The following is a 22,419-nucleotide window of genomic DNA, read 5'->3' as shown; positions in this document are numbered from 1 at the left end:
CTCATGTTGAACTCAACTCCTCATTTTAACATACATAGGCAATTCTACAAGTAGAAATCCACAATCAATTTTAAAATTAAAGGATAAGACAGAGTGGGCACAATTACAGAAAGTGAAGTGCAGAATAGATCCTAGACATCTATTCCAATGCTGAATAAACTCTCAACATAAACAGAACATAGATGCAGGAAGTGATCAGGAGAAATTTAAGACTCCAGAAAATTTAGCATAAAAATGGAAAAAAGTGACAGGTCCTTGGTTTTCCATAATACAGGAGATGGAGGCTTATGTGGTTAAAAAAAAAAAAAAAGAAGGATATTTTAAGGATACCTTAGCAGCTGGTCCTAGAGTTGCATTAATGTAACTAATAGATTAAGTTAGAAGGCAAAGTAATCATTAATGGTAAAAATGATTAGAGATTAAAAAAAAACAGCATCTTCTTTTAAATAAGAAATATTCTTTCAGTCATGCTTACTAAATTATAAAAATTAACATTTATTGAGAACTTGGGTGGGGTCACACCTTATTCTAACCATATTAGGTAAACAATTGATTTGATTTTCAAAGCACCCCAGAAAACTACTATCCTTACTTCGTAGATAGGCAAATCGAGGCACAAAGGGACAAAGTAATTTTCCCAAGGCCACACAACTAAGAATTTATAGAGCTGAGACTTAAACCCTGTCAGTTTAGCCCCAGAGTCCTGGTGTTTTGTTTTGTTTTTTCAACAGTGTTCTGTGCTGCCTGATAATGCTTACTCAAAAGAAATGTTAGTCTTTATTTTAAAGGTTTACTCATATGTTTACTTAGGTTTTCAAAAATCTTTCAGAGATTTAAGTCGTGAGTTGAAAAGACTGTTCCCTTGCTATCAAAAGGAACTGAACTCATGTGGTTCAGAGCTCACCTGTGCGTGGTGTTGACATTATCTGTGCAATTGAAGTGAACTCAATTAACAGTGATTTAGGGTCCAAGGCCGAGGATCACAACATGGTGATTCAAAGTTAAGAGGAAACACATTTTTGCTTCAAACTAGTGCAAATAGAATATGCTAGAAGCTTATGGTTGACTAGAGATGAGAAAAACAAAGTCCAGAGTGTTCAAATGGCTTGCCTGAGGCTCTAAGAGTGGTTTGTAGCACAGAGTGACTTAAAATCCAACTCAGATGGGTCGAGTTTCTCTTTACTCCACTGGTCTATAATCACACTGGTTAAATTAAACACATTGAAATAAAAATTAATTTCCAGAATAAATATCTGTGCTATTCTATAAAGAAGGAAAATGTGTAGCTCCTGCCTATATTACTCTAGAACCAGTTTTATTCCAGCATGATTTGAGGGAAGAAAGAAGATATCACCAAGGAAATATTCCTAAGGTAGGACAAGAAGAAAAAATTCACATAGAATCTCCCATATTGTCTCTGAATGAATGTGTTTTGGTTGTATTTGCTGAGCAACTCCTGCCTCGAATCTTACCCATTTCTAAAAGTAGACAATGAGACCGCTGTATGTCTACATTAACAACTATGCAGGTAGACATATGTGTATGTCTCCCACTCTATCCGAATGGCCTTTTTTGTTTGTGGTACTGGGGGTTAAAACCTAGGATCTCTCACTTGCTAGGCAAGCATGCTACCACTTGAGCCATGCCCTCAGTACTTCTGTTTTTTATATTTTGTTTATAAGACAGGGTCTCACTAGCTTTGTCCAGGCTGGCCTCAAACTTGAGATCCACCTGCCTCCACTTCCTGAGTAACTGAGATCACACGTATGTACCACCATGCCCAGCCTCCAAGAGTCTTTAGAACAGAGGTCATACTCTTAACCTCTTTGTGTGCCCGACTTTTACAAACGCTTCATAAAAAGCATAGTAGGTGCTCATAATGAATCTTTTCTGTCATGTTTGGTAATGATGATGAAAATGTAAGTATATATAATGTAAGATCTCCAATTGGTTTTAAGAAATGGCCCTATTCTCAGCTTACCTAGAGATTTTTTTTACTAATTTATTTCAGTGCTTCTCATACTAGGGTATTTGCCTCCCCTCTTTATACCAAGGATATTTGGCAGTGCTAGAGACATTTTGGCTGTCACAATTTCAGTGGGGTAGGTGCCACTAGCAACTAATGTGTAGAGGCCAGGGGTGCTGTGAAATATCCTACCATGCATGGGAAAAAGAATGATCTGATCCAGAATGTCAGTAGTGCCAACATTGGCCTATTTAGAAGTTAATAAATATACAACCACTTTTCCATTTACATTTTAAAACACAAGTAAGATATAAATGAAAATAGTATACTGAAGATTTGCCCTAAACAGACCATTTCAGCAATTTACTGTTAAGAAGATGAACAATTTTTAATGGGCCTATGTACAAGAGTAAAAGGATTCACTAAAGTGGGAGGAAAAGCATGAATTTAAACATGTGTGTGCTTAAATAAGCAATGGAATGATCTGATCTTTATCTGAAACTGAGTTTATTCCAGTTATGGCACAGGAAACTCTACTGACAAAGCACTTCCCAACCACCACTGGTCTAGTCCAGATGCGGAACTCTCTACTCAGACTATTTCATTGTTTTTAACCACACTCAAAATCCACTTTTCTGATCATCACACAAAGAGGAACTGTACATATTTTGTTTGCAAATGTAGTCATCAAAGCAAACTGCTTTTGCTATTAGCCATTCCTTACTTATGCTTGTCTATCCTACCCATGGGTAGGTTTACCAGAAGGTCCAATGTCTCAGTCTGGATTTCTGTGGGGGATTCAGGAATCATTCTTTCACTCCCAAGTCCCTCTCTGATTTCTGTCATGGAAAGATGACCAGTTTTTTCCAGTGTCCTAACAGCTTGATGATATCTTAAGGAAAATGAGGAAAAGGAAGTAGGGAAGCTTCTGATTTTTCTTTGCATTTGGTCATGGTTTCTTTATATAGTCTCTAGCTGATGTGGCATTTTATTTGCTTGTTCATTTTCCCCAGTGACTACTAATAATACTTGACACTTTGAATGTCTGAAGTACATTTAAATAAAAATTTCTTTAAGGGGATAAGGTATTTCTTTTTTGGGAATCAACTGAAAAAAACTGTATAGCCCTCAGGAGGATCTCTGAGCATTCCACAGCAACTAATTTGTTATGAATTTTGTGTATTGAGTTAAACATGTTACCATTGAAAGCCTCACACCTTGGTTAATGATTTTTTAAATATTTACCAAGATCTTTAATAAGCGAGAGTGCTTCCCATGATACGAAGGCTCCACCACCGTCATCCATGGCACCCTGCCCAACATCCCAGCTGTCCAGATGTCCACTGACCAGCACGACCTAGAGAAAATAATAAAAAGAGAAAAACTGAGCAAAAACAACAAAGAGGAGGAATTCACTGGTATTTCAAACACAAAAATGAAATTTTTATATTTTACTTTCTATTTTTATGACCTAGACAATAGACATATGCATTACTAGTGAAAAACTTGGTATAGTGGCCTTACATAAAAATCTAAGGTCATTCTAATAGTAATGAAAATCTTTACCTTATACCTCCCTACCTCCCTTTATTAACATAACTTGAGTGCTAAATAAAGTGATTTATTACCAATAGGTTTTTGATAACTTTATTACATGGCTTAAAACCAAAATGATGCTAAAATGAAGCTCAAAACTTCAATCATATTCTCATCTGTTCCCAATTCTAGAAGACACATAATAAACGTGTCAAACTGAATTCAAATAAAAAAATGGGAAAAAAATGGGGACAATATTTTTAAAAATGATTTCATATTGTACATTATAAATTACTTTGCTATTGAATAAATAGCAACTAGACTTAAAACCTAGACAGAATTTTTAAGAGAGATTTCAATTTATGTTAGGGTTAAATAAACCTACTTTATGTTATAAATTTTAAATCACCGTAAGTTTAAAATCTGTAGGAAACTATAAAGGATCTTCACTGGTACTATATTATTTTTCAGTGTTGGGGATCAGATTTGGGGCCTTATGAATTGGAGCAACACCCTCAGACCTTCACTGCAACTATATTTTATGGAATATTTCAACAGGATAAAATCCAAGTAAGATGGTGTTAGATCGATAGGATATTGATATGAGAAAATTATGTTTTGATCTCTGTACATTGTGTAGTATACAAATATTGAGTCAAGTAGATTATATAGCCAAATAAAGACTTTAGGGAAAGAAAGCACTGTCAACTTGGAGTAAGCAAGCTCTCCCTAAGTAGACAAAGAAACACAAACTGTAAAAGAAAAAAACAGACTTTTTAAAAATTAGGACTGTCATCAAAGGACACTATGAAGAGATTGTCAAGGCAACTCAAAGTAGGGGGTATTCTCCATACCTATATACAATAAAGGACTCATGTCTAGGTTCTATAAAGAATTTCTGTGAAACAGTAGCAGGAGAAAATCAAAATGGGCAAAAGACATGAGTACATAACTCACACAAAAAGATATACAAATTATTAATATCATATAAAAATGTATTCAGTGAAATATAAACTAAACCGCAGTCAATACATAGCCACCAAATAGCTAAAATGAGAAAGACAGAAAACACCAAATACTGGCGAGGCATGGAACAGTTGAAACTCCTTCACAAGCTGCTGTGAGTATAGGTAGATACCAGCACTCAGGAAAACCATCTTGTCTATTAATTGTGATCACACAGCCAAAGACCCAGCAATCCTACTCCTGGCTATGTGGTGAGGGTGAGCGTGTGTGCACATGTGTGAATGTGTGTACTCTGATGTAAAGAGATGCACTAGAATGTTCATTAACAGAGTATTCACAATATTCGCCCCCCCAGAAGGAAACATCAAGTGCCTGTTAAACAGTAGAATAAATAAACTGTGTTCGTGAATGGAACAATGCACAATGGTAAGGATGAACAAACACAGTACACAGGTAAATTTGGATATATCTCACAAGCATAATGAAGAATGAAAAAGGCCAGATAGCAAATAATACACTGTGTCTAATCCCATTTATATGAAGCATAAACCCCAGAAAAGCAGGGAACAAGGTCCTTTAGGAAAGAGGGTGAATGTCAGGAAGGGGGTACGAGGAGAGCTGGGTTGCAGTGATGCTGTGTCTCACTGCGGGTGCTGATTAGCAGGCATGCTCAGGTGTAAAAGTCCATTTTACTACACACTTAGCATCCATGCACGTTCTCTGAGAATATTACACTTCAATAAAACATTTTTAAAAGTTCAACAGATTGATATCTGTGTGCAGCACATAGTAAGCAGCTCAAAGTTGAATCAGTCTTCTTGATGGTTAAAATAAAAATCCCCCATTATTTTGTGAGAGCACGGGTGGTGGCCTAAAATATCAGGGTGACCTTTTGCACTGCCTGCTTCTCCAAGCAGCTGTAGGATCTCCCATTGACTTCAATGCAGACCCATCCTAAGATGACTTCACTGTAGTCACAAACAAGGATAGCGCCCCAGACTAACAAATGGCCATGTAATGAACCCAAACGGATTGTTACTAAGGGGGAAGAAAAACAAAACAAAGAATAAAGGGGGAAAAAACATGTTGCAATAGCGGGATCTTCTGATTTACAAAATGGTGTAATCCCAAGTGAGACCAAGAGTGGTGGTAATGATTTACCACCCTCAGAACCATTTTCTCAAAAAGTGTCAAAATGTGTTTTAATGACTCTTCTCTCAGATCATGCATATGAGTGGCTAAATCCAGGCAGCCATTGTTTTATCCTTCAGACTTCCTTCATGATATTTGAGGTTGTTTTATGATCAGACTTCTTTAAGTTTTCTTAAATGCCTCCATTCTCCAGTTCAGAATTATTACTTACACTAGTGTTAAGAGGTGGGAAAGATGGTTTTGAATGGTAGGAAGCTAAATGATATCCCATGGGCTGAGGTCTTTGGAGAGTGCTATAGACAAGTCATAATATATCATTTTTGTGAAAGTTTTGAAAAATATTGGAGACCACAATTAAATAGTTGTAACTTCAATATCTATTTTTAAAAAACTATGCACTGACCCAAAACACTACTTCTAATTTAGTAGCATTTTAAGTGAACCTGAATTTTCCTAATTATAAAATTGCCTACAGTACAATTAATATTTGCTAATAAAGAAGAAAAATAATAGGAAAAAAACTCTCTATACACTCAGAAAATAATAGTACAGAAGGTTTCATCCAAAATGAAATGGTATCTTGCCAGCAGTTCTTAATGCAGCCTCACAAAAGACAACTCACATGGCTGCAGAAGAGCTGCCTTGGGCCAGGGTCAGGCATAAATGAACATTAATTATAATAAGGTTGGATCTGATTAAAACAAACAAAACAAAAACAGACTACCCAGAGCCATAGTAAATTCACGTTCTATGAAAAATAATCACCTAGTAAAAGGAAAACACACAGTCCCTTCATCGCTTCTGCTGCCAGATATGCATCCCCTAGAGCAAAAACATGGCGGAGAGCCAACAGAGACAGATGTGGGCACCTGCTCGTCTACCCCCCTCATGTATTGCTCCCTGAGGCTGGCAGAGCACTGACCAATTCCTTTTCCCCCTAGCTGCCTTTCCATCACCATTTCTTCTAAGGGCAGTAAAGAGTAAAAATTATTGAAAATAACAGCAACAGCAATAGTAGCCAAAGACAGAGTAGAACTCCTGCACTCTGAAACAGGGGGTTTCTTCTTTGTGAGGCACAGATTAGTGCTGACTACCAGAGACTCTGGCCTGGGTCGTCAGTGAGGAACCTAGCACAGCAGGGCAGACATGACTGGACACATAGCTTCCAGGGTGAGGAAACAGACTGACAACAACACAACCACCTTAAGGCCAGCTGTGGGTCTGTAAGAAGAGACAGACACAATTTGGGGATGGGGGATGCAGCCCCCAAACAAGACCCAGGCTTCTCTGTTTCTGGTGCATACCAATACACTTAGTCCAAATGGATTCACCTGATTAAAAGATGAATAAGAACATGAACAAAAAAATGGCAGAAACAAAAAAGAGAGAACAGCTTCAGAGGCAGTGTTTTCTTGGGAAAACAAACTAATGCAAGATACCAGAGAAAATGTCGTGATCTTTGGCCTTTATGTATGATTTCCTTCAATAATTTTATTAAGTTCTCACTATGTGCTAGAGATTCAGAAATGCACCCCCAAAAGCAGATATTCTGCCTTAATGAAAGTACATTCTAGTATGGGAGATGAAAAACAAGTAAATGAACACAACAGGAGGGTAGTTTCAAGTGCTATAAAGAAAAATAAAGCTGGATATGGTAGCTCAACATCTGGGAGGCTGAGGCAGGAGGATCACGAGTTCCAAACCAGCTTGGGCTACATAGTGAGCTTGAAGCTGGCTTGAGCTACATTCTGTCTCATCAAAAAAACAAAAAGGCAGAGAAAGAGAACATAGGATAGTGGCAAGGGATGGATGGAGAATGAAGCTATTTTAGGTACAGTTGTCTGTGAGGATCTGTCCCTAAGGAGATGACATTTGAATAAAGACCTGCATGAAAACAGAAAGCGAGCCATGCACAATCCATAGAAAGAACATTCTCGAAGGCATGAGAACACATGGAACAGTGTGGGAGAGAACAAGTGTGATGTGAGTGAAGGCTGGTGATAGCGCTGGGGTAAACTATTGCAGGGGCCAAGGTAGGGGAGAGAGAGGCTGGAGAGACTCTGGAGGCTGCAAAGCAAGTAGAAATGTGGAGGCTACAGTAGGGAACTCATGCTTCATTCTGACTGTGATGAGAAGCTATGAGGAACCACAAGATCCTGCATATGTGTCAAAATTGCTGCTGTTAGGGAGAGGGAGTGAAGAATGAAGAGAAAGCCTTACTCGCTGAAACTAAGTCATCGAAAATCAATTTATGAGGGAAAATCAATTGGCTTCCTTTCAAAGTGTAGACAGTCACAAGAGAATATTTTCCCACTCTGCCAATGAGGGAACGTTTGACATTCTAAAAACGATCACTTTTTAAAAAGCACTTGAGAGATCAGACATAATAATTCAACCACAGGAACTGAATTCTAGGGGGTGACGAACTCCTCCAAGGAGAGATGGGACACAAAACCTGTTTGGTGTTTGACAGTGACCAGAGGGAAAGATGGCAAAAATAGGATGGAAGGAAACAACGAAAATGCTAACAAATCCTTGAAGGGCAAATGTGTAAGGATGAGAATTTAGAATCTCTGGAAACTCCCACAAAAGGACATGAGGTACCCATTTTCCAATACCAGGCCTTGACTGTGTGTCGCCAAGAAAAACTGCAAATGGGGAAAAGTCCCAAGAGAACCAGCCTCAGGGCTATCTGGGACAGACAGGGCCATCTGTCCAGAGGAGAGAGGCAGAAACTGCCCCGCACACCAGTTTCAGGCACAGCTGTGGGCCTAGAGATAGGAACTGCGCTCCCACCTGCATGGATAAGAGGAAGCCCAGCTGGGGCTCCAGGGGAGAGTGGGACATCCTTGTGTCTAGAATCCGCAAGGTCAGGATGCAGAGTTCTCCTGCCCCGAGAAGGGGCAGAAAGGAAGAACTAGAGTCCCACAGTGGGTAGAGCAGAAATGTCTAGAAAGCCCACCCCTGAGCCCAGGCAACCATAGCCTGGCTAAGACTGAGGACAGGAGGACCAAGAAACCATCCCAGAGCCTTGTGCTGAGTCACAGGCACAGCAGGAATGGTGTACAGCCAGGGAAGGGTTCCAGCACAGAGAGGCACCTACTGTGGTGCAGACCTAGAGAGCTGTTGAAAGCTGGGTGAGGTCAGGACAGTGGGACAGCTCCTCCAGCTACCCAAACCTCAGACTAAAACAGAGGAGCAGCAGCCTGTGAGCATCAAAGATCAGAAGAGTAAGGATAGCTAAACCTAGCCAACTCACCCCCCCACACACACTGAAGCAGCATTCTCACTACTGCTGGCTCTACTGTTCTCTTACCTGCCATGTGTAGCATTCATTAAAAGTAATGAGATACAAAACAAGCAAAAGATGAAGAGATCCACTGTCACTAAATATGGTATTCACCAGAATGGACCCAAATACCATCCAGTTGGCACAACCATTGAAAAAGGATTTAAACATATATATGTTTAATGTGTTAATGGGGGTTTCATTAGAGATATCAAAACTATAAGAAAATACAGCTATAAATTCTTGAAGTTAAAAAAAAGCAAGTTATTTGTAGATGACTTACCAGTTAAATACAGAAGTAAAAAGTTAAAGCTTTTGTAAGAAAATTTTAAAAACCTATCATCTCTTCAGTGGGAAAAAGAAGATTTTTAAAAACAAGATATAAAAAATTCAAAGCATGAAGAGAAGATACATCAAGTCAACTATAATAAGATGAAGCTCTTATGTTCATCAAGAGAAATCACAGAATGAGAGGAATGGCTATAGATTAGTGGAAAACATTTGTAATATGTATAACAAAAATGATTTGTATCCAAAATAAAAAATTCTTACTAATCGACAAGAAAAAGACAAGCAACCCAAAAGCAAATGGGCAAAGGTGATAAACAAGGATTTTGCAAAAAAGAGATTGACGTCAAGTGTTTGGAAGAGGGCCAATCTCAGCATTCTTTAGGGAAGTATGAGTTAAATCTTTGATAAGATATCACTTTGCACATAACAGGCAAAAAGCTTAAAACTCTGACAATACTAAGTCTTGGCAAGGATCCTAAGCAACAGGAATCTTCATCCACTCTTGGTAGGAGCAAGGAATTATTAAAATCATTTAGGAGAACTCTTGGACGCATCTTTATAAAATTGAATACATGTGTATTCTACATTGCAACAACTCCACATTAGGTGTATATGTTTTCAAGGACACATGCACTGAAAAAATCATGCAGAAGCAACCAGAAGGTCTCAAACTGAAAACAACCCAAATGATCATGAGCAGTATATAGATAAATAAATGGTGGCCTGGTCATGCAGTGGAATATTATGAAGTAGTGAAAATGACTTAGAGCTACAAAAATAAATTTAAATGAATCTTAGAACAAAAATGTGGATCAAGAAACAAAAAAGAAAACTTCAAATAGGTTATGACTCCATCACATAAATTTCAGTTGAACTAAATAATATCATCTTTAATGATAAATAGAAAAATGGTAAAACTATGAAGAAACATATGTAATGGTAAGCCACAGTTAGGGTAATGTTTCTGTGAGATGTGGACTGGGGCAGAGAGGAGGAGATGATCCTGGAGGGGCACACATGGGCTTGAAAAGTACTGCTAGTGTTCTGTTTCTGAACAGAGTGATGAGAACATGGGAGGTCCTTCCTTTACTGTTCCCTAGATCATACAGTTAAAGAATTTGTGTGTGCTATATTTAACAATCACGAGAATTATCAAAAACCTATCTTTGAAAGTCATGGGGCTCAGAAAGCTTTATAAGTGACTTCAACCAAACATTTAAGGTCAGATGTATCTTACCTTACCTCAACAGTCCTAAAGCAAAGAAAAATGTCTACATTTATTTACAAAGCTATCATAATCTTGTTATTAGAACCTGCAAAGTATAATATTCTTCACAAAAACCAATTCGAGATCTATATTATTATGCAAATCTGAAGTCACTGTGTCTAGCCTCATTTGAAAAGATATTGCAGAAATAGCTCAATGGTGGTCAAATGCCCCTGGCAACCAGAAGCTACATATGGATCAGAACTACCAAGAGAGGGCCTCTGTTGGCTCACACTATCCTTTTGGCATGCTGAGATTTTAACATTCTTCACTTACAATTCTGTGACTTACCTAAACCTGACCATATTCTTGTTGAGTAATCATCAGTAAACATCTGAGAGAGATTTATGCTTCATTTTACAAACATCTTGTTCAATCAAAACCCAGAAAACTGCTCACTGTTTTTGCTTGTTGATTACTTTTGTAGTGCAGGTGTTTCAGTACCCTGCTCTTAGTTTTACTGGATGTATGTGAAGTGGTTTCAGAAGGAGTCTAGGGCTATGAAGGCCAAGGCTTGATGCATTTCTAGACCCAAGAGATCCCCAAATCACATTTTCAATGACGAAAATCATTAGATGCTTGAAAAGAGGAGGAAGGACAAAAAAAAATCTTCCCAGTGTTTAGCCTTAAAGAAGAGCTCAAGAAGGGCACAGTAATGGGCTTCCCTAGAGACAGACCCCTTTGATGAGGCTGTGAACATCAGAAGAGAATGCAAAGGACGCCAGGCTTGAGCACAGCAGCGAGTGTTAGGGTCAGATAAGTAAGCTAGGACTTGCTGGTGAAGGCGAGACCAAATGGCTAGAGGGGCAGGTTATGGAAAATGTCCTTCTTTGGAGGGTTTCTGAAATAAGACACATCCTTAGGTCTTGATGGAAAGCTAAGACAGAGGGATAAATAACATCTCTCAGGTGCCAGCTAATATAATGTTCCAGGACACTTCCTAGAACTTCCATTCCACCCACTTTAAGGAGGAAAACTGTCCTTTGAAAAGTCTCCTAACCTCAACAGATGCCCTGTGTATCAGCATTCTGGCTACAAGGGTCCCCTCACATTTTAGATCCTAAAAACAGGTATGTAGGCACTTGTCAAGAAATCAACGTTTTCAGGGTCCTTGTTGGAGACAAAGCCTCAGCTTTCCAGGGCGTTGCTGAATTACTGCTACTGCCCAGTACAGACAAAAGATGCTGTGTCTGAACAAGTGTTCTCCTCCCCAACCATTCAGGATTCAGACTAGGTGGTCCACAGAGCAAAGCAAGGCTCTTGACTCTCTGCTGTGCTTAGAGACAACACAGCAATATCTGAGTGCCTCTTGAATTGATCTCTTATCTTCAAGGTTTTTTTTTTTTTAAGTGGGGCTGTTGGGTGTTGGCTTATAGGACAGAAACTTCTTTCACAAGGAAATGGACCATTTGTCCGAATGTTCACGCATCACCACAGCTGTTCCTGAATGAACTGCTTCCCCTCCCAGCAACTCTTATCCGTGCAGGTTGCTCAGATTGGCTTCATCAAAGGAAGAGTGTGCCTGCGCCTGGCTGGGTTCTCCAAGCATATTACTGGACCCACATCCGAGGATGAAACAAGAAGAACCTAATTTACCTGTGGCTCATGAAAACCTAGGTGGATATAAACTGCAGTGACTGCAGTGTATTTGGAGGAAAAGGCTGAAACTGATTAAACATTGATTTGAGGATGGGACAGAGCAGAGAATGTCAATGGAAGAAAATTGTCTGATGAAATGGAGGCACAAGAACCATGCTTTTGAATTCCTTCTCCTTTAGTTGAAGCAACCAAAGGATACGTTGTCTCATCTGAAGGGATGGAAGGAAGAAAAGAGTTGAATCGCAACATTGCATTATAACTTCCTGGGAAGGGAGGACACACACAAGTGAGGTATCTTCTGTGTCGATAATGCTAATGTTTCCCATGGTCAAACCCAAACATGGTGCAGTGCACAACTATAATTCTTTTTTTTTTTTTTTTACAGACACTCCCAGGCTTGGTCAGGGATAGGTGGGTAGGATTACCAATAAAAGAACACTAGAAACAGATCTCTTTATAGTTCAGCTTAAACAAGCTAATGGGGTTGCCATCAATCTTTCAATATTGAAAATGGGGGTCAAAGTGCTCTTTACCAAAAGATTCTTTAACTTAAACTAGACCATTTAAGTTTATAAGATAAAGGATCTTTCTTGATTCATAATAGTTTCTAGAATCCCAGAAATCTTTGCAGCTTTGAGAAATACCTAGCAACAGTAGCCTGTGTAGTTTAAAGTGACCAAAAGCATTTCTGCCTCAAACACCCAAGTCATTCTGTTGCCTACTGTCTGCCATGTCCCCGGGCCACAGTGGCAATGGGAGTCATCCCAAGGCCCCACTTGTACTTTGGGATAGCCGCATGACTTTCTATGATGGTAACACTTGAAAACAACTTGTGTTTTGATGCATAAATTCTAGCTTAAATATGACAGTCAAATAATGTAATAGATATCACTATTAGAGGATTCTTGATGAAATGACTTTTAGCATCAGAACAGAGTGTCAAGGAGCCAAACTTACTTCGAAAGGCTCTGTGCCTGCACAAGCAACAGGCTTGCTGTCTTTCACGGCAACTCTTGGCCTTTAATCCTGCCCTCACACTCAACCTCACAAACCCTCAGCATTTCAGTTAATCTTTGTGTTTAGATTCCGGGGAATAGCAAAATATCCATTGGTTTATTTTGCTTTAGAAAGGCTATGTTGCAAATATTGAACATTTCATTTTCTTGTATTCTTATGCAAAAGAATATTATATTTCTCATTAACCCTGATTCTGTGTCATTTTTTATTGGAGTTTACAAGTCCGGGGTGGGAGGGAGACAGAATAGACATCTCAACTAGCATTATACCTGATAGAAATGCTGTAAGAACCAAGGGAAAGTATATATTGTGCTAAAATATAAACTAAAAATAAAAAACTCTTACTTCCCACTTGAAATGTAAGTTGAAGCTTAACTTCAATGTCCACAAATAACACATCTGTGATGATCTGAGACTCATAAGAATCAAAAGCCACTAGCAGCTTAAGTGCTGACTAACCTTATAACATTGCTGCATCACAACACACAAAGAATGGAGTGATAGGTATTTCTTGCAAATTCACAGCTAACTTGAACCATGGTCACACTTTGCACAGACAGAGAACTATCTTCTGCCTCCTTAAAAGTAAACTTCAAGGACAAGAAGTAGGAGGAGATTGAACGTCATAATAGTTCTGACAAAGGCAATACTGGACAAAAAGGAATGAAAATTGGCTTGGAGACCGAGAGTCTGTGAGGAAGCACAATTTTAAAAAGGACATAATAGAAAAGTGAAGTAATCATCAGAACTTAAAGGAGGACACAAAAGAAAATGAGTAGTTTATCTTTCTTCTATCAAAAATGCAATTAATTAAAATAAAAGAACATGGTGAAAAACCACTATTGACTTTGCCATCGCGGATATTGTGACATGGCTGCCATATTGTGGTCTTGGGTATTTTAAAGCCAACATTCACGAAGCTGCCCTTGTCCTCTCGATCATACTGACTTGCCATTAGATCTTATTGTCAGCAGCTAAATCTGCTGGTTGTAGACATGCGTTGTGAATAGTTAATCAGCCTTTAAAACTGGATTCTTTCTGATTGTGCATTTTCTGATGAAACAAAAATGCTTGCAAAAACCAGTGTTTATTAATTTAACTTGTATTTTTTTAGCAAAACATTATATTTAATAGACTGAAAATTAAATCAAGATTAAAAGGAATCTAAGTATCAAAGTTCCCATTAAATTATATTTCTCATTAAGTTGTGAGTATTAGTACTGCTTAACTTAACCCAGCTCTCGGCGAATCTTGTTCAACATTTTCATCAGTACCATGGGGAATGCTTATGAATTTTAAGTTGACAAAATATAACATGAATCATTAATATGTTAGGCCAAATAATCCAGGCTATAAACTACTCTGAAGTAGAAATAACAGCAGAAAACAACAAGAAGGTGTACACTGCACTTCGATAGTTGTTCATTTGGAAAAAAGCAGAAAAATTCAGGTGGCATAAGCAGATTGAGCTAACAGTGTATTTCAGTTATTGGAAAATGTTTTTAAAAATTTTAGAGTTCACTGATAAAAATGAAATAATATTCCTAATTATGCGAAGCAATTCTTCCCCTTTACTCTGAATTAATCAAACACTATTTTCCTCTTTTACTTCAAAACACTTGAAAACATCATTGGAAAAGGAACTGTGGCCAGAGAAGAGCTGTCATGATTTTATAGTGACTGGATATGCATCGTCTGAAGAGAAATTAAATGTGTTGTTCTAGAGAAGAGAAGATTTCAAAGGCTAGGTGCTTCATCTGCAAGGGGAGGAGACTTGCCCACAAGGTAAGAGCAGTGCAAAGAGGCTATGCAAGTATACCCGAGCTCCACAGAAGAACACATCCAGGCAGTCCAACAAGGAGACAGCACTCTGCAGGGCAGTGAGCTGCTCAAAGCTGGCAGTGTTCAGGCAGAGGTGGGGAGGGGGACATCTGTCACGTAAAGAATGGACATGTGACCTGCAGTGGTAGTGGAGGCTGGGCACTGAGATTAATGTTCTACTGGGCCACTGTCAAGCCTAAGGTCCTATGATTCTAAAAAGAAAAGTGGGGCTATCTTGTTCATTATTTGTCAAGAAGGAACTGGTAATGCTTTCCTGTGATGTACTATTGTTTTACTAGTTTCTATCATCATGATCTTTTTCTTCTACAAGAACCAAAACAAAAACTTTAAATAATACTATGCAATAGTAGTATTTATTATTAAGGAAATCTTATCCTTTCTGAATTGAAGCCATGCTGCACCAACTTCTACTGGAACCCAGTGGAACCTTGTGGAGGTCACAGTAATTACATTGAGTCAATGCTGTTCCCTATAGTGCCTTTTGACAATCCATGATGAACTGCCATTTTTGAATTTATGAAAATGTTCTCAAAGTTGTTTCTTACTTTTTTCCACCCAGGGGTAGAAGGTTCTATAAATTTATCTCCCACCATGTGAAGCAGTACTTCCTTTTATCTGCCCTAAGATTACCTTCTTAAGTATGAAATATATAAAAATAATGATCTGTAGATGTTTTTAAGTGAGGTTTTTTCTTTTTGCAAGCTGAGGATTGCTACACATCTTATAACAGTCGCATCATACTATCTTGGTGTTTCCTTCAGAATTTCTCCAGTTCTACTAGATTTTGAAGATGTGGCAACCAAGTCTGTTCTGTATGGATACCATACATTTGTGTGCATTATATATAAATGGTAACAATCTTCCTCATATTTTCCAGAATTTACTTGTTCTCTTTAATTACATAGAATTATATAAACTTTCTTTTTATGTTCCTACATTCATACCTTATTAAAGCTTAAATAACATTTGGAGATTATGGGCAATGCTACTTTTAGACAGACAAGTGAAGTGATTTGCCCAAGTGGCAGGGCCTCAGAGCAGAACTCAGGGTGTCTGCCCCACACCCAAGGGTTATTTCAGTCATCCTCTGCTTGCCTCACAATGGATGCTGCAAAACTACTTTTGATTGCTTTTCTTAATGTATGAGATTTTACTTGACTGTACCAAAAATCAACCTGGCACATATGCTTTCAAGAATGTATTCTTATCAGCTTGACATGGCTAAGTTACTAAAACTCACTAAACCTCATTTCCTTATCTGTAAAGTGGGAATTATAATTCAAGCCTGCCTTAAAGTCTGTTGTGAGAATTAAGTGTGATGACATGTTTATCCACTGTCATATTCCCTTGCACATAATATGAACTTCTTAAATGACTGATAATGATTACAATACAGAAATGTGAAGATGATCACAAACATTGCAGACAATTCTCTCTAGGGACGATTCACTTGGAAAATTTGGTACATGCATAGGTTTCATATCGACCACTTCAGCAGGCACTGGTTTAGGGTACCATGTGCTGCCAGTTTGAACTAGAAGAGTTTGAGTCACAAGCACATGTTATTTAGGAATGTGACAAATATTCTAAAAATGTTGTTTGGTGAAACTAATTTTAAACAGCATGAACTGATTCCATTTGAAAACATCCATACACCATGAAATAGCTAAGTTACATTTTGATTTCAATAATAGGTTGCAAAGGGTAAAAAATGTTATAACTCAAGCAATCAGGTCCTCACAGTCCTCTCTGAAGAACTCTGGAGTTACTAGGCAACCAGAAAGTACTGGGTTTGAATTGAAGCTTCCTACACACCCAGAGTCAGTTTTGTCCTAGTTTGGCTAATATGAATGATTCCAACGTTTGTTGCATTAACAGAGTTGACAAGACTGTCCATAAAATGATTATATCCCCAGGAGGGCTTGAATACTGAGAGAGGGTCCAAAATAGGACCTTGGAGAAAGCATCAAAAGTCTGGCATATTTCATGTAGAAGTGAGTAGCTGAAGCTGGGACAAAAAAGCATTTCCTGATACCACATTTGAGCATGATCTTTTTAGAGAAGGCGTAAAGATTTTAAGTGTGGGGAATGGATGAGAAAGTGCAGCTCTCATATTTTTATGTTATTGTAGACAAGTTGTAGTGTAGCATTGTATAAAGATCAAAGAGAAAACAAATGGCCTGTCAAAGGGGCATAGTTCATCTGCTTGAGTCTACACTCTAACAGTTTATGACTTTTGATCTTCGTATGTTCCATAAGCAAACTGTAATAAGATGGGGAGTTTTTCAACCTTATATTTGACCCTCTTGTTACAGCAAAGATTGTAGGCTTTAGAGGCAGACAAGCCAGGATTTGAACTCTACCTCTGCCACTTACTAGGAACTCTCAGTCAGCTGCTTGAACTCTCTGAACTCCCATTTCTATGTATCTAAAAATGAGCATTAATATCTGTCCACAGTATTGTTGCAACAGTGATTGCAAGTAAGGGCCTAATGCATGCCTTGTGCCCAGTGCATGCTCAATCCTTCTAGTTCTGTAATCCATTTTAGAATTTAATTACTTGTTTTACTATTATTATAATGCCCAATTGATGCTGTGGATGATTTTAGTAAAAGTGGCTCTCTCTGAAAGTAAATCTCAAATAGTTTCTTTTTGTGGGGGGGGCAGGGAGGAACAAACTCCTTTGGTGGTAGAGAGCTTGAACTGGGACACACTGTGTGTATTTTGAAAATGAAAAGCCTACCATCTCTGATTCTGATAGACATACTAGGGGTAGGAGAAGAGTATTCCTGCCATCCCCAGCTTCAGCTGAGAAACACCAGACTTCCAGACCTCCTACTAGCAGAAACCTTTTTATTTCCTTCATATGCATTTTTTATCAGGAATGGAATGAAGTAGCATCAATTCAAGTTGACTTCTTTTTGTTTAGTAATAAAATATGACTCAGAACCAAGCTAGTTCAATACCTTAAAGAAAACATTATTCCTTTTTGTAATCAATGCACAATTAAAATACATTTCCCATTAATTATTTTGACCTTTATAATTTTAGTGGCTTAAATCCATTAAGGAGGTTTACTCTCAACTACTGTGTAATGTAAGTCACTTTCTCTCAGTGAGGAGTGTAAACAATGAATACATTTTTAAAAAGATTAGCCTTTATTATGGTCTTCAAAGGTCAGAATCATATAGAGCTATGGACAAGAAATTAAGACTAGATAATGCAATGCTTAAAATTAAATGATGAGATTTCTAGTCAACATGGAACAACAAATACACATTGTATTACTCCTCTGTTTCACCTAAGTGACAATTAGAGATGAAATACAAAAAGGGAAAAGCAAAACCATATAGTTTGGCTCCAAGAAGGAAATAAGCCTGACTTGGCACCAAAATCTACTCTTGAGTAGTGACTTGCATTGGATGGTGACAAGCAAGGGACACAGGAAGGACAACAGAGAAGGAGGGTTCTCCGGTGCCCTCTGGAGCTTCTTTCAGTTCTCCTTTAAGCCTGCCCTATGACAAAGTCTTAAAAGTATGGGGGATATTAATTACCACAAGAGTAAAAAGATATGTACCTGCTGCATATGCTCTTGTATCCTTGTAGCAAATTGCTATAACCTAATGTCCTTTTGTGCATGTGTGTATTCTGAGTTGAATACATTTACAAAAGGCAATGTCAGTGTAGCTCACTCCAGAGAAACCTGCTTAACTTTATTTTGCTCAGTATTTTTCAAATGTTTTGCCCATATATCTAGCAAACATTTATCAAACTTCTATGTGCTAGTTCCCATACTATGTTCTGGAATAGAGCAATTAAGTTGACAGATAAGGTCTCTTTTCTTATGAACCTACATTAGAGTTAGATAATAGGTGATTATATCTACTTTTGCATAGCTGTGGCCAAAATACCTGAGAGAACACCGTAAAGCAAGGAATTATTTATTTTGCTCGTGGTCTTAGAGGTGTCAATTGCAGGGTGGGGGGAGGGTGATAGAGAAGAGAAGTTCACATCATGGTAGCCAGGAAGCAAAGATAAAGGGGAAATTAACCAATTATTACAGAAATAAACCAGTAATCTACTTCTTCCAACTAGACCCCACCTCCCACCTTTCACCACCTCCTAATAATACTATCATACTATGAACCCATTGGAGGATTAATACATTCATGAGGTCAGAGCCTTTGTGATATAATCCTCTCTGAAAGTACCCTCATAGACATATCCACAGTTGTGCTTTACTAATCTCCTAGTAATCTCTCAATCCAACCAACTTGACAAGATTTACCATCACAACTCCATCCCTTGTCAACATGAGAGCCCAAAACATCTCCATAACTATAACATTCCACCCCTGGCCCCAAAAGGCTCATGTCCATCTCATAATTCAAAATGCATCCAGTCCATTTCCAAGTATTCCCATTGTCTTAACAACTCCAACATGCTCAATATTCCAAGTCCATAACCAGAAATAAAACAATGAGTCCCTATAAAAATATAAAATACAATTTACAGTGGTGAAAGATGGTGGACTAGTGGCAGCTACCAATTTCTAGCACCACAAGTGGACTGGTCTGGAACAGATGGACAGCAGTTATCCTTTGAAGTGAATGATGGTGGGAAGGCATTGAAATTTCAGTAGTAAACAGAATCATATTTTTTTAAATAGAAATTTGGAAAGCAGAACAGAGGAAGAAAAGGACTGGTCCAAGGAGCACAGTGTATAGGTGCAGAGTGTGCATATCTGCAGAAGATGGAGTCTGAGGTGAAAGAAAGAGAGGAAGAGCCTCAGAAAACACACACTGTAGTTTCAGTTGTAAACAGACTAGAGAGCAGAATGGAGAGAAAGAGAGAGACTGAAAGAGAGAGAGAGAAAACTTGAGTGAGTAGAACTGGCAGAAGTAGCATGGCAGAGTGAGGGGGCAGAGAAGAAAGAAAGAATAAGAGACTCAAACCCCAGAACTGCAAAAAGAAATGAAAGGAGTTACTATATGCCTTTTAATAATAACTCTGAATGTTAATGTTCTCAATTCTCCTATTAAAAGACACAACCTGGAAGACTGGATTTTTTTAAATGGCCCAACCATTTCCTGCCAGCAAGAAAGAACCTCACTGGCAAAGACATATAGCCTGAAAGAGAAATGATGGAAAAAGATATTGCAAACAAAAGGAACATGAGAAAGGAGGAGTATCTATAATCATATCTGATAAAGCAGACTTAAAAGCCAAAATTAGACAGAAAACACAATGTCATTCGTATTAACAGGGAGCAATCCATCAAGAGGATACAATAATTGAAGAGTTGAAAACATATACAAGGCACCAAATGTTAGCACATCCAATTTCATAAAACAAACACTAGTGCACATAAAGGCACAGATAATGGTGATGACATCAATATTCTACATCACCAATAGATAGGTCATCCAGATTCAGACCAAAAAATCAACAAAGAGATACCAGCTTCATTTTATTTTATTTTTAATGTTGAAATAATCTTTGAGCTTTTCCTTTTTTTTTTTTTTTTTTTGGTGGTACTGGGGTGTGGATTCAGGTCAGAGTCTCATGCTTACTAGGCAGGCACTCTACCACTTGAACCACTCCACCAGTGTGAAACACCAGCTTTAAATAACAGTATAAATCCACATGGACTTAACTGACATCTACAGAATATTCCACCCAAAGCCACAGAATAAACACTCTTCTCAGCAGCCCATGGAACTTTCTCCAAAATAAAATATATTTTAGGATATAAAATCTTAGTACAAAAATTGAAATAACTTCTTGTACTTAATGAGATCACAATGTAATAAAACCAGAAATCAACAGGAGAAACTTTAAAAATATACAAATGCATGGAGATCGAACAATATACTTTTGAATGATCTTAATTATTGCAGAATGAAGATAAAAAGCAAAATATATCAGAACCTGTGGGATATAATGAATGAGGTTCTAAGAGAGACATTCATATTTATTAATACCTGCATTAAAAAATCAGAGAGATCTCAAATAAGTAACCTAATAAGGCATCTCAAGTTCTTAGAAGAATAAGAAAAAGTCAATGCCAAAATTAGTAGGATGAAAGAAATAATAAAAATCAGAGCTGGAATTAATGGAAAAACAATGCCAAGGATCAGGAATCCAAAGATTTGGCTTTTTATTTATGGTACTGGGCTTGAACTCAGGGCCACACCTTGAGCCACTCCACCAGCCCTTTTTTGTGACGGGTTTTTTCGAGATAGGGTCTCACAAACTATTTGCCCAGCCTGACTTCAAACTGCAATCCTCCTGATCTCTGCCTCCTGAGCAGCTAGAATTACAGGCATGAGCCACCAGCACCCAGAAAGAGTTGTTCTTTAAACAGATAACGAAGACTGAGAAACTCTTAGCCAAACTAACCAAAAGAAAGACAGGAACAAACTAGAAAAATAAACCCTGAACGTATAGTCTTACTTGATATCCACATGTAGAAGACTGAAACCAGATCCCTATCTTTCACCATGTACAAATATCAATTACAAATGTATGAAATATCTTTAAAAAAGATCAGAAACTTTAAGGAAAACCTTTGAAGATATAGTCATAGGTAACACTTTTCTGAATAGTATCCCAATAGTTTCGCAGTTCAGAAAAGAATTGAAAAATGGGATTGTATTAAACTAAAAAGCTCCTGCACAGAAAAGGAAAAAATTACCAGAATCAAAGTAAACTTACAGAATGGAACAAAATCTTTAACAGTTATGTATTGGACAAAGGGTTAAAATCCAGAATAAAGAGCTCCAAAATTTAAACACCAAAAGAATAAATAATCCAATTAATAAATTGGCAAATAAATTGAACAGACAGTTCTCAAAAGAAGAAGTATAAATGATGATAAACACACAAAGAAATGGTCAACATTCCTAGCCAAAAGAAATGCAAATCAAAACTACACTGAGGTCCCATCTCATCCCAATGAGAATAGCTATCATCAAAAAAACAAACAACAAAAAAGGCTGGTGAGGATGTGGGGAAAAGAGAATACTGCACACTATTAGTGGGAATGTAAATTAGTGCAGCTACTATAGAAACCAGTATGGAAGTTTCTCAAAATCTAAAGACAGAACTACTACATGATCTTGCTGTACTATTCTTGGGTGTATGTCTGAGGGAATGTAAGTCAATATCAAGTTGAGATACTTGCATACGAATGCTTATAGCAGCAACAGTCACAATAATCAAAATAGTGAATCAGCCTAGGTGCCCATCAACCAACTAATGAATAAGAACAATCTGGTATACAGATACATGATAGAGTAGTATTCAGCCATAAAGAAGATTGAAATTATGTTATTTGCAGGAAAATGGAACTAGAGATCATCAAGTTAAGCAAAATAAGCTAGCCTGAGAAAGAAAAATATCACAAGTTCTCTCTCATATGTGGAATCTAGCCATTAAAAATAAATGACAGGAATGTAAAACAGGTTCTGTTTGGGAGAAGGTATCAGCAGG

At 37.9% G+C, this 22,419-nt stretch overlaps 1 protein-coding gene across 1 annotated transcript in view; it reads right to left on the bottom strand.

Annotated features, from left to right (window-relative positions):
- Cpq (carboxypeptidase Q) overlaps positions 1-22,419 on the bottom strand; it is a 460,643-nt gene that overhangs the window by 177,536 nt on the left and 260,688 nt on the right. The window contains exon 6 of the mRNA XM_074068881.1: positions 3,212-3,323. Within this exon, the coding sequence (XP_073924982.1) occupies positions 3,212-3,323 (112 nt within the window). The remainder of the gene's footprint in view (positions 1-3,211; positions 3,324-22,419) is intronic.

The sequence above is a fragment of the Castor canadensis genome, chromosome 3, assembly GCF_047511655.1.
Source record: "Castor canadensis chromosome 3, mCasCan1.hap1v2, whole genome shotgun sequence".
Classification (NCBI taxonomy): Eukaryota; Metazoa; Chordata; class Mammalia; order Rodentia; family Castoridae; genus Castor; species Castor canadensis.
Note: the sequence above shows the minus strand (reverse complement) of the source record. Positions and strands in the feature narration are given on the sequence as shown.